A 12,409-nucleotide genomic window follows, 5' to 3' on the forward strand; every position below is an offset into this window, starting at 1 on the left:
TTTAAAAGTGGCAAAAACAGGCAGAAAAAAGTAGTGGAAAGGGTTTAAAATTTAAAAAAGGGTTTTAAGTTGCAAAAATGTGTTAAAATTGATCAAATTGGTGGGAAAAAGTCATAAAAATTTGGCAAAATTGGTGGAAAGTGGCAACAGTGTAATATTTAAAATGTTCTTGGTTTTTTAAAGCATGTGGAGACCCCCTCTTAGTGTCTGGTAACCCCAAATGGGGTCCCGACCCCAAGGTTGAGAACCCCTGCTCTAAGGTTAGACAAATGGAAGTTTTGGTAGCTGACTGTTGGATAACTTCAGGATCATTTGAGGCCCCTCACAGCCATTTTTGGAGTAATAAGCTCCAGTAAGACAGCACAGACGGCTTAATTCATGTTTGAAAAAAAAAAAAAAAAAAAAAAAAAAAAAAGCAGCTCTATCTCGACCACGAGCCACAAGGTCAGGGTCTACAACTCCTGCAGCAACACATCAGAGTGCCCTTGGACAAGACGGCTAACTTCAGAGAGCTAAAGTTTTTGTTTCATGGAGATAATGAGGAGGAAAATGACCTTCCTCAATCACCCTGCAGAATCCTTGCAAGGCATCATGGGATCCAGCTATGAAGGTTACTTAAAGAGACTTTAAAGGGAAAGTTCACATTTTTATTCCCTGGCTTTTGGCTCCATTTGAGATGTTTGTATATGTGAATCCCACCACCAGGGGGCTCTCTATCAAAACATCAACAGAAGGTAACAAGAGGAGGCTGCACAGCTCCACCATACTTCTTCTTTTAAACTGAGCACTAAGAACAGCGCTCCTTATCGTGTACCTACTAAAGAGTAAGAGTAAGAGGAGATACAGCGATGTTGCTGTTTCTCTGTTCTGCAGCAGCTTCCAGCAGCAGTTACCACTGCAGTAACCTATGTGGTGTTTCATCCAACCTCCATCACTGCAAAATCAATCTTAGATTACTAAATAATGACTTTAGCAGGATTGATGCTGTTGTCTAGTTATGTGTTTATGTTCAGGTTACAAAGCAGATCCATTTAAAGAGCATGAGTTCATTTCAGAACTGTATTTTAGAAAAGTCTGTTTTCATACAAAGATAGACTCCTGATTTAATTTATAGATGTGAGATCAGACATTTAACCCCCCAAACCTGGAATGGAAAGATCCTGAACTCAGCTGCATGGCTCTTTTCAACAAAATGTCAAATATTTCCTTATTTTTGGTCACCTCTAATCTCCACTGTTCATTTTTCTACACCTTTAAGACTCTGATAACTGAATAGAGGTATTTCTGTCTAAATGGATTTAACAACATGACAGTGGAGCTGATCCAGCTCTAGAATCAGAGTTCTCCAGTAACCCTCTCTCTGTGAACGTTCAAACATTTCTGAGTTTGATTTTATTACAGTAAGGTAGACGAGTGGTCCTCTTATTTAAATGTTCACATACCGCCCCCTGCTGGACACAGGCCTCCATCACTTCATTGTCCTCTCTTAAATTAAAAACGCTTTGAAATATTTTCATTTTCCTGTTGATTTTTTTCATTCATTTTTATTTTATTCTAATTATTGGTTAAAGATCATAATGATCATTTCAAGCCATTTTTAAAAAACTTTGTAACTTTGGTCAGAGATGGGCTGTTAAAGCCTTAATTATTACTCTAACGCAGTGATACTCAACATGTGGCTCATTTTATATCTTCATTTGAAACATTATTCCCATTTCTGCCACTTCTTTATGACACTTTTATCCTCCTTTTTGCTATTTTTGCCACTTTTTTGCCCCTTTTTGCCCATTTAAGCTGCTTTAGGCATTTAAATGCCACCTATTTCCCGTTTTGCCACTCTGTGAAGCATTTTGCCCATTTTCCCACCTTTTTGCAGATTTTTGCCCATTTTAGTCACTTTTCACTCATTTTTTCTCCACTGTTTTACCATTTTTGGACAATTTTTGCCACCTGTAACACATTTTTTCTACCATTTCTCCCCCATTTTTGCTACTTTTCTCCCAGTGTTTGCTGCTTTTTGCCCACTTTTGCCACTTCTTTTGCCACTTTTCACCCACTTTTGCCACTTTTATCCTGCTTTCTGCAATTTTTTGCTCCCCTTTCCCTATTTTAGCCACTTCTCACCCATTAAGCTGACTTTTGCAGTGAAATTCCACTTAACTCCCATTTTTCCACCTTATTACTGATTTTTGCCCATTTTAGACACTTTGGATTAATTTTTCTCCACTTTTGTGCCACTTTTGGACCATTTTTGCCCCCTGAAACTCTTTTTTTTGGTTGCAATTTCTCCCCCATTTTTGCCACTGTCCTTTTTTTCCACTTATCCCCAGTGCTTGCCCATTTTTGCCACTTCTCTTTTTCAATTTTTACCCATTTATGGCACTTTTATCCTGTCTTTTGCAATTAAATGCCACTTTTTACCCATTTTCCCACCTTTTTTTCAGATTTTTGCCCGTTTTTCCCACATTTATTTTGGAATTTTTGCCCATTTTTCCCACCTTTTTTTCAGATTTTTGCCACTTTTTAATAATATTTTTAACTATTTTTTGGTCACTTCCCACCCATTTTTGCCACATTCTGCTCTTTTTTTTTTTTTTTTTTGCCATTTTTCTCACAGTGTTTGCTTCTTTTTGAGCACTTTTGCCACCTTTAACTTATTTTAATTGCTACTTTTCACCTTGTGGTTCTTGTAAATGTATTTTTCAACAGTTTGGCTCTTTGGTTGAGCAGGGTTGAGTAACACTGCTCTCACTAATCTACCAGTACTACTTGGTACCAGTACCAAAAGTTAACACTGACACAGGGGTAAGGAACCAGGTTTCTCTGAGTCCGTGTAAATATTACTTCCTGAACAGGATCAAAAATGGAACCAGGGCTCACAACCAGGAGACTGACGTCCACGTAATCACACTCAGAGGGTTAAAAATAAAGTTTAATGACAATTAAAAGAAGTTTAGCTCCACTCACACTGATGAAAATACAGAAAACAGTAATCAACTTTACAGGATTTTTCAAACATTGAATTCAGATTTCCTCAAAGGCAGCAAAAGAAAATTTAGAAACATGAACCAAGAATACAAAAACTTTCCTACTTGAAATCAGACATAAAACCATTAAAATATGGCGACTATAAAACACAAACACACTATGATAAATGGGAACTTGTGTAATATCTGACGGCGTAGATGTCCCTTCAGCAGCCGTAGCAGGCGACAGATACACAGATCTCACAGTCATCAGGGTGGGAAGCAACGTCCGCTGGATAAGTAAGACAAAAACATGTCAGAGTTCATCCTGTGTTCTCAACAATGACCAGCAGGGAGAGACAACAGCCCTTAAATAAATCCTCTCCAACAAGAGGAGATGAAACTGAGCCTATCAGCTGATTTTTGACCTCAGTGGACTCTGAATGAGTTTGGGGCCTCCTCCAGTCCTGTATGGAGCTCAGTTTATTTTACATAGATATGAGATGAAAGATTTTACCGAGTCGAGCCAGAGCTGCTCCAGGGTCGTACCTCAGACACAGAGGTTTGAAGTCCCGGGGCAGGTCAGGGTGAGAGCACACGGCCTCCAGGTCCTGTTCAGCTGAGACTTCGTCTGAGGTCATCAGAGCTCCAAGAGCTTTCACTGACTCCAGAGAGAACTCAAAGTCTCCTTCCTACAAAGAATAACAATCAGTGAAGACCCTGAGGACTGTGAGGCTGAAATATCACCTACATTAGCAGAGTGGTTTTCTCTTATTGATCAGTGACCCACATCTACTGATCCTGGGGTAGTTTCTGCATCCTGAGTGAAAGTCTCAGTACCACTGCATTGTTTTCCTCAGCATTCTTACTTATGGAGCAGCTTTGAAGCATTACTCATAACTCTAATCCTTCTTTATATACACTATATTTCCAAAATTATTGGCTCACCTGCCTTGACTGGCATATGAACTTAAGTGACATCCCATTCTTAATCCATAGGGTTTAATATGATGTCGGTCCACCTTTTGCAGCTATAACAGCTTCAACTCTTTTGGGAAGGCTTTCCACAAGGTTTAGGAGTGTGTTTATGGGAATTTTTGACCATTCTTCCAGAAGCACATTTGTGAGGTCATACACTGATGTTGGATGAGAAGGCCTGGCTCTCAGTCTCCGCTCTAATTCATCCCAAAGGTGTTCTATGGGGTTGAGGTCAGGACTCTGTGCAGGCCAGTCAAGTTGATCCACACCAAACTCTCTCCTCCATGTCTTTATGGACCTTGCTTTGTACACTGGTGCACAGTCATGTTGGAACAGGAAGAGGCCATCCCCAAACTGTTCCCACAAAGTTGGGAGTATGGAATTGTCCAGAATCTCTTGGTATGCTGAAGCATTCAGAGTTCCTTTCACTGGAACTAAGGGGCCATGCCCAGCTCCTGAAAAACAAGCCAACACCATAATCCTCCCTCCACCAAACTTTACACTTGACTGTGGAATATTTAGGAGCCAGGAAATTTCACCACTTGTTGCAAAGGTGGCATCCTACCACAGTACCACGCTGGAATTCACTGAGCTCCTGAGAGCGAGCCATTCTTTCATTAATGTTTGTAGAAACAGTCTGCATGCCTAGGTGCTTGATTTTATACACCTGTGGACATGGAAGTGACTGGAACACCTGATTCTAATTATTTGGATGGGTGAGTGAATACTTTTTGCAATATAGTGTATATATATTTCAGGGTTTATTACTGATAAAAACTGGGAACATTCCTCTTTCAGGTTGTATTGATCGGCTTTATTGGTGATGATTACTGCTGTAAATAATCACACTTCCTCTCTTTGGTATGCATGAAACATCTGCAGAGCATTGGGCAATATCCAGTTTTTAATACCATGAAACCTTTCCAGAACTTTCTCCTGGTTTCAACACCATGTGATTCAAGAGGACATTTTTATAGAAGCAGCTCAGATCTCTTTGACCAAGTCTTAAATAAAACTAAAAAGACATTTTGTGTTTGTTTCTTTGCGGTTTTTAAATATCCTGGGACACCGTATTATCACCTACCTCTATCTGCAGTTTTAAAACAGCCTAGTGCAGTGCAGGGTTTTTCCTGCCATCTTTGGTGATTTACAAGAAAACTCTCGATATGTGATTCCTAGGAGTTCTATTTTAGTTCTGATAAAGGTTGTTTGCAGTCACATGATCACCATGTTACACCATTGCCAGAATGGAGGTCAGGAAGTGAAGAACAGCAGTTAGAAATCAGTGGAAATGGAGGAGAGTCATCAGGCTGCAGATATGGAGTATGACCTCTGCTCTTCACATACAGTATTTTTTTCCACTGGTAAACTGATCTGCCTGGCGTTGAGGTGACTGATATCACAAATGACTCAGTCCTGCAGACCTGATATGACAAGTCAAGCCAGGTGAAGAGAGACCAGGCAGAGAGCTGTGCCCTTTTAACCGCTTTTCTCCCTCTTTTTGTCATAAACATGCTTTTAAAGGAAACACTGAGATATAGTACTAACCTAACCTTGTGATGTAGGCATCATGTGTCATTAGGGAACGAGCCTGTTCTATGAAACAGATCCTCTATTTGATCCACAATAGCTTGTCTCATTTTGAGCCATTTATTGTTATTTAATCCACATATAGAAACTTAACTTTTACCAAATAGAGAGCTGAGACGAATGATCCAGATCTCTAAAAAGAGGCAATCACAATGAGCGAGGCTGGACAGACAGCAGCAGTGGAAACACATGCAAGATCAGGGTTTACCATGACAGACTGGACGGAACCAAACTGGATGCTTGGCGGAAATGGACCGTATGACTCCACTCTTCCAAACCTTAGACTGAAGTATATTGCCTGAATGTGTCACTACTTTCAGGACTCAAAAGTAGTCTAGGATCGGTTTTATTTATTTATTTATTTAGCAATTTAAAGGGGACATATTATACCTTTTTAAGACACATTTATATCGGTCTCAGAGGTCCCCAAAACATGCCTGTGAAGTTTGTTGCTGAAAAACACTCCAGTATTGCATTTTTGCATGACTAAAAACTCCTCTGTTTCAGCCCTGCTCAGAATGAGCTGTTTGTGGTTTCTGTGTGTGGCTTTAAATGTTAATGAGCTGTCTGACTCCACCCCCTGACCCCACCACTCTCAGGAAATGCATGTGGCTCTCCTGATCCTCCTCCCAGTTGGAGAGGAGGGCGGAATTTTCTTCCAAGCGGGGAGGGCCAACCGAACCTGGGGGCGGGGCTAACTCCCCACATGACATCATGAGGGGAAACGGCTTGTTTCAGCACACATTTTCTGGAAGCTGGAGAAAGAGAGGGGGAAATGGATTTCTCTGGTACCTGAGGGGATCGTGGACAGGCCAGGAGTGAATATTTTGTCAGGAAACCCTAAAAAAGTGATTTTTGCATGTTATCTCCACTTTAAATGGTCGGCACGGTTGTGCAATGTCTGGAAGTTTGATCGCACTTCTCTTTGCAGAAATTACTTCCTGGCCCCATCTGGACTTCTTCACCATAACATGACGCCATCTGCAAACAGCCTATATTTTAATTTAAAGTCCTGATATGACTACAGAAGCCTTAAAGGGCCATACATTCACTTATATTATTTACTCTGTTTCCAGTTATAACAAATAATTTCTGAGATCTTGACTTTTTTTTTGTCGTTATCTCGAGATAGCGCTGGTTTCCTCCCGCGTTATCACAAGATAACATTTGTTTTCCCATGATAGTGAGTTGAATTATCCTGTTATCACCAGAAAACAGAATAAATGATATGTATGAATACATGGCCCTTTAGAGCTCCCGTATATGACAACCCCTATATCTGTCATCTCTCTGTAAAGACGAGCATTTAATCCCATGGTTTCCCCCTTTAGAGGAAAAACACAACACAACCACACCTGATTTCCAGCGTGGGTTAGCTGTCACCTTCACCTCTCACATTAGACAAGATTACCATCACTCAGAGCATAAAGTCTGCAATTTACTTCAGAAGTGCTGGAGTTAAAGTAGATTTTAAGTTTATGAATTACTTGAGAAGCTTATTTGAGCAAAATTACATTCAAGAAAATAAAAAATAAGCTTTTGCATGAACTGCCTCCTATTTTATTAACATTTAAAAATCTGCTAAAAAGGAAAAATCACTAGATTGCATTGCTTTAAGTTCCTATGATGCAGATTTTGTGGGTTTTAAAGCTTTCTTACCTTTACCGTCACTGCTCTGGAGAGCTGGATCAAAACTGTGAGGAAGACTGAAACACGAACGACAGTCTTCATCTTGACGCGATGAGTCTCTTCTTTCTGATCACAGCATGGATGATGTATTTATAGAGGTGGATGGTTCATACTCACTGATGTCCCCGCCTGAAGGCTGGTTAATAATTAACACTGATTATGAGGCTGTAAAACTCCTCTGCTGTTTGAAGAGTGGAAAACTTTAAAGGAAAATGACGGATGCTAATTGTTCAGCTGATTAGCTTGTGTACAGAACACTTCAGTCCAACACTGCTGATAAAGGCTACGAATCAAAAACAGCTCTTTACTCCGGCAGGGTGTTGCACAAGATTAGGCCTCTATTCCTCATCACTGAGACGGCTCTAAGTACAGCTGTCTGCTCTCAGATTGGTCTATTTTCAGAGATTTACAGAATTCCAGAGTACCAGAATGTTCTGTTTAAACCTCAGGCCATATTTTATCACCCACTGGCAGTTTGCAAGAAAAGGTTAAGGCCCCTTTAGGGGATATTTCTGTATATTTAAAAATAGGGTTGTATCGGGTACTTGGTAGCTGTGGCATTAGCCTCCAGGGATTTCAGTGCCCCTTTAAGGAGAATGTACAGCGCTACAGATGGGTACAGCTGCTCTGTGTAGTTTTGTGAGTTTTTGATTAAAAATTGCCGTAAAACAATGTTGGCTCAAATGTCTCTATATCAAAAATCTTTGGAGCGTTTTATCTTTCCTGATTCTGTGTTTGGCACTCTTTTGTGATGCAACTTTCGGCTACGTATTCATCCGCTAAAGAGTATTGCTACCTCCTGATCAGCTGTTTGGGTCTGCAGAGATGACAACAAACTTGACTAAACTAAAATGAGCAATTTTGACTCGTGACAATGACGTGGTGTCGCTTGCATGCTTTCCTGATCCGGCTCACTGCAAACTGGGTGACCAGGTCCCTGTGAACTGGTCCAGATACCAGGGCAGGCCATGTGTGTTGTGGAGGAGTCAGCCTGGAGGATATCTAGAGAGATGGAGCATGGGCCTGGTGCTGGCTTGGATGACTGTAATAAGGAGGCAAGAGCATCACAAGGCGAAGGCTGATGCAGCAAAGTGCCGAGCCCTCATATGCTCCCATACCTCACCTGACCTGACAATGATGTGCCGTTTACTGTGGATACGAGGGGATGCTGGTATGACACCTAGCACACAGAGGAACAACTTCCAAAGATGGAGACTTGATGGGAAGAAAGAGAGGGGGGAGAAACTTTTGTAGAGACTGGTTAGCAGGACAGATCCTGGTTTACCTTGTGGTGCAGGTTTCTGATGAAAGATCGTGGATCACAGGCGTCTGCAGCATGCATCACTCCCCATCCAGAGTTCCCTGCCTCACTCAATGTAACTGTTTTACCGACCTTCTTCAACTTCATGAAAATAAATCAGAAAAAACTGACCCTGAGCAGAAGAGCTGAATGGAAACATGACTTTCAGGTAAGTTTATAGCTGTGGCTTTATTTCTTTAATAGCTGAAAATTACACAAGCTACAGTCGACTGATATGATTACTTTACGAAAATAATGTGTCAGCTCTTGAGAGGAAAACTGAGCTGAAATAACCTGTTTTAGTTTGTTTAGATTTTGTCTCTGTTGAAGCCTGCAGACCCAAACATCTGATTTGGAGATGGCATTATCCTGAGGTGGAAGAACACGTGGCTGAAAGCTGCATCACAAACACAGAGGCTTTCTGGGTGAAAAATAAAACACTTTTAAAAATTTCCATGAAGCATACAATTGAGCCAAAATAGTTTTTTGGTCCATTTTTACCTGGCAGATTTTGTGTAGGCCAATTTAATAAAGACATGTCTGTAGTTTTGACACCCCTGAATTATATAATGCAGAAAGTTCAGAAAGGAGAGTAAGTCATGCACCATGTGGACAAGAGTATTTTGCCACACCTGTTAATAATTGGATTCAAGTTAATTCAGGTGTTTTAATCAGACCTGTTGCCACAGGTGTAACAAATCAAACACCTAGCTATGCTGTCTCCATCTGTGATCCTAAAAGGGTTGTTCTGAAGAGCTCTGTGACTTCAAGCGTGGTACTGTGATGGATTCTACCTTTGCAATAAATGAAATTTCACCCCTGCTGGATATTCCACAGTTGACTGTAAGTGATATTATTGGAAAGTGAAAGCGTTTAGGAATAACAGCAACTCAGCTACGAAGAGGAAGACCATGTAAAATCACAGAGCAGGGTCAACGTCTGCTAAGAGTCTCTAAGTCTCTGCTGATTCCATGGCTGAAGAGTTCTGAACTTCCACTGGCAATAATGCAAGCACTAAAACTGCAGCAGGAGCTTCATGAATGGGTTTCCATGGCAACAGCTGCATGCAAGCCTCACATCACATTGTCCAGTGCTGTAATATTCATATTTTATATTGTTGTGTATATATATATATATATATATATATATTTAGTGTGAAACACATCTGGGAAAGCTTCAATAGGAAACGTCTGAGAAAAGGCAGAGGATTTGAAAAAACTTGGAGTGTGATTGGGTGAACATTCTGTCTGTCACATGTCTACGGGCCAATCAGAGCAACAAAACACATGACATAACCACTATCAAGCTGCGTGTGAGCAGCTACTGAGAAATAACGCAAAACATGGCAACTATAGACATGTAAGTAGTCGACTTTTTGTAAAGAAAACAGCTCACTGCTGTTCTTTGTTCTTCTTTTAACATCAAGTTCTGATAAAACTGTGCTTTAGCAGCATCTACACTAAGTTCTTCCACCAATCACACCGGCCTCTTGCTGCTTCCTGTTTACGTCACGACTCCGCCGCGCCTGAAAGTACTGCCCTTCAATGCTGACTGGTCCCGTCACTTTCTAACCGGGCCAAAACAGTTCAGATGGGAGCTTTGCAAGATGGATTCACCAATGAAAAACAAGGAAACAGGTGTGTCCTCCTGCTTTGCAAGGTTATATATATAAACGGGTTACAAATGGCAAAAAATGGGTTAAATGTGGCAAAAAAAAGTTGCAAAAATGACCAGCTATAGTAAACAGGGCAACACATCGACAAAAATGAGTTAAAAGTGGAAAAAAATGATTGGATGTTGGAAAAAAGTGGCAAAATGAATGGAGACAGCAGTGAAAAGGGTTCAAAAGAGACAAAATTTGGATTTAAGTGGCAAAAATTTGCTACCAAAGGAAACTTGGGGGGAGACAACACTGGGGAGAAATGGATGGAAAATGTTGAAAAGTGGTTGAAGAGCAGCCATGATGGGTGAAAATGGACCAACATGGGTTGAGGAGGCAAAATGGGAAACAAAGTTGCAAAAAAGGGTTACAATAGCCAGATAAACAGGTAAAAATTGGTTAAAAAGTGAAAAAAATTAAAGTGGATAAAGATTAGCTAAAAGTAGCATACAGTCACTGAATTTTTATTTAAGATCGGCGAAACATGGGTTTCAGAAATGCAAAAGGGTTTAAAATGGATGGAAAATGTTGAAAGAAGCTAAAAATTAGCATAAAGGTATATAAAGTGGCAAGAAGTTGCAAAAATGACTAGTTGAAGTAGGAAAATTGGGTTCAAAAGTGGCAAAAATGAGTTAAAAGTAGAAAACATGGGCCAAATGTGGGAAAAGTGAAATAAATGAGCAAGAACAGTGGTGAAAAGGGGTTAAAAAGCCCAAATTCTTTGAATCTAGCACACATGTTGATGTCATCAATAAGGTGTGAATGGGGAGGGCCCTCTCACTTTGTTTTTTTGTTGGAAAAAAAAACCTGAAAATGACTTTTGAAGTTAAATCTAATTGATTTTGACCTCTGCTGTATAGATAGAAATGAAAATATATAGTGTTATGACCCCCATCATTTTTTGTTAGGACAACTGAATGCGGGTCTGTTACGTGTGCCTAGCTCTGCGTGTTTCCTCTCTCCCTGCTCTCTCTGATCTCCCTCCTCCCCCTACCTGTGGGCTGCAGCACACCTGTGTGCGGTTAGCACTCAGGGTGGAGGAGGGGGAGTATTAGAGCGGCAGGGGAGAGGAGCATGCAGAGCAGAGAGAGCAGAGCTGGGCCAGGCACCCGTGACACTCTCATGGAGAAGCGCGTGAGGAGGTTTGTTTCTTTGGTATTTGAGTAATTATTTTTTCGTTTAGTTTTAATTCATTCGGTTAACCAAGCGTTTTGTTTCCCGTTCTCCTTTTCCTCCCTCCCCAGGCATGTTTAGATTGCTGGGTTTTGTTGTTTTAGTTTGGCTGTAGTCGTCGGTAGTCCTGTTTTCTCGTTGTGTTCTTTTCTTGATTAAATAGTTAGTTTTTTTTGGTTAGGTAGTTTTAGTTAGGGGTGGTGGCTGGTCCAATGGCCCATTGCGTGGTTAGCCAGTCCACCACCCCTCTTTTGTTCTTTTTGGCCGGCGGCTGCAGCCCTTTTGATTTCATTGATTTGATTAATGTTTAAATTAATTCATTGATCTGTTTATTAAAATACAGCTTGGATTATTTTGGAACTCAAACCATTTGTCTGTGTCCTGTTATATATGTTATGGTCTCTTTTGATACGAGCCTTATTTTTTTTTTCCCGGTTTAAATTAATAATTTTTAAGAGGCCGTAACAGGGTCCTTATGGGTTAATGCTTCAGCACATCAAGACATTTTGGACAATGCTATGCTTCCAACTGTTTAGGGAAGGCTCTTTTTTATTCATGACTGTGCTCCGTGCACAAAGAAGGACTCTAAAGACATGGTTTGATGAGCTTGGTTTGGTAGAACTTGATTGATGCACAGAGTCCTGACCTCAACCTCATCCAGCACCGTTGGGATGAACTGGAACAGAGATTTTGAGTCAGGCCTTCTGGTCCAACATCAGTGCCAGACCTAATGAATGCTCTACAGAATGAATGGGCACAAATTCCCACAGAAACACACCAAAATCTACAGTCAACTCCTTATTAAAGTGAATGGTCCAGTGGCCCAGTACTTTCGTCCATAAAGTGTGTCTAATTTAAAGCACTATCCCATGAGAGTTAAATGCATAAACTACAGAGAAAATGCATGAATGCAATACCAGATTTTGCATTTATACTTCATAAACACATTTAAAGACATGAGCAGACTTTTAACATAACACAAGTTTAATTCAGCACATCGTCCCGTCACACATCTCCTCTTTAAATAAACATGTTTACCTGCTTTCATGGTGA

General features: G+C 40.6%; 1 protein-coding gene across 1 annotated transcript; it reads right to left on the minus strand.

Moving 5' to 3' along the window:
• Positions 1 to 2,963: 2,963 nt before the first annotated feature.
• On the minus strand, positions 2,964 to 7,308 carry LOC121518111 (guanylate cyclase activator 2B-like). Its single transcript, XM_041800326.1, has 3 exons — positions 7,194 to 7,308; positions 3,484 to 3,658; positions 2,964 to 3,258 (listed from the first exon to the last, which is right to left on the minus strand). Exons 1-3 carry the CDS (start codon positions 7,263 to 7,265, stop codon positions 3,194 to 3,196), a joined length of 312 nt encoding a protein of 103 aa, XP_041656260.1. The 5' UTR covers positions 7,266 to 7,308; the 3' UTR covers positions 2,964 to 3,193.
• Between the last annotated feature and the right edge of the window lie 5,101 nt (positions 7,309 to 12,409).

The sequence above is a fragment of the Cheilinus undulatus genome, linkage group 11 (genome assembly GCF_018320785.1).
Source record: "Cheilinus undulatus linkage group 11, ASM1832078v1, whole genome shotgun sequence".
NCBI classification, from domain to species: domain Eukaryota; kingdom Metazoa; phylum Chordata; class Actinopteri; order Labriformes; family Labridae; genus Cheilinus; species Cheilinus undulatus.

Excerpts from the sequence above, each read along its gene's own strand:
- LOC121518111 (XM_041800326.1), bottom strand. The coding sequence starts at position 7,265 with ATGAAGACTGTCGTTCGTGTTTCAGTCTTCCTCACAGTTTTGATCCAG. Across the intron at positions 3,659-7,193 it reads CCAGAGCAGTGACGGTAAAG|GAAGGAGACTTTGAGTTCTC; the intron begins GTAAGAAAGCTT and ends TATTCTTTGTAG. Across the intron at positions 3,259-3,483 it reads AGCAGCTCTGGCTCGACTCG|CGGACGTTGCTTCCCACCCT; the intron begins GTAAAATCTTTC and ends TTACTTATCCAG.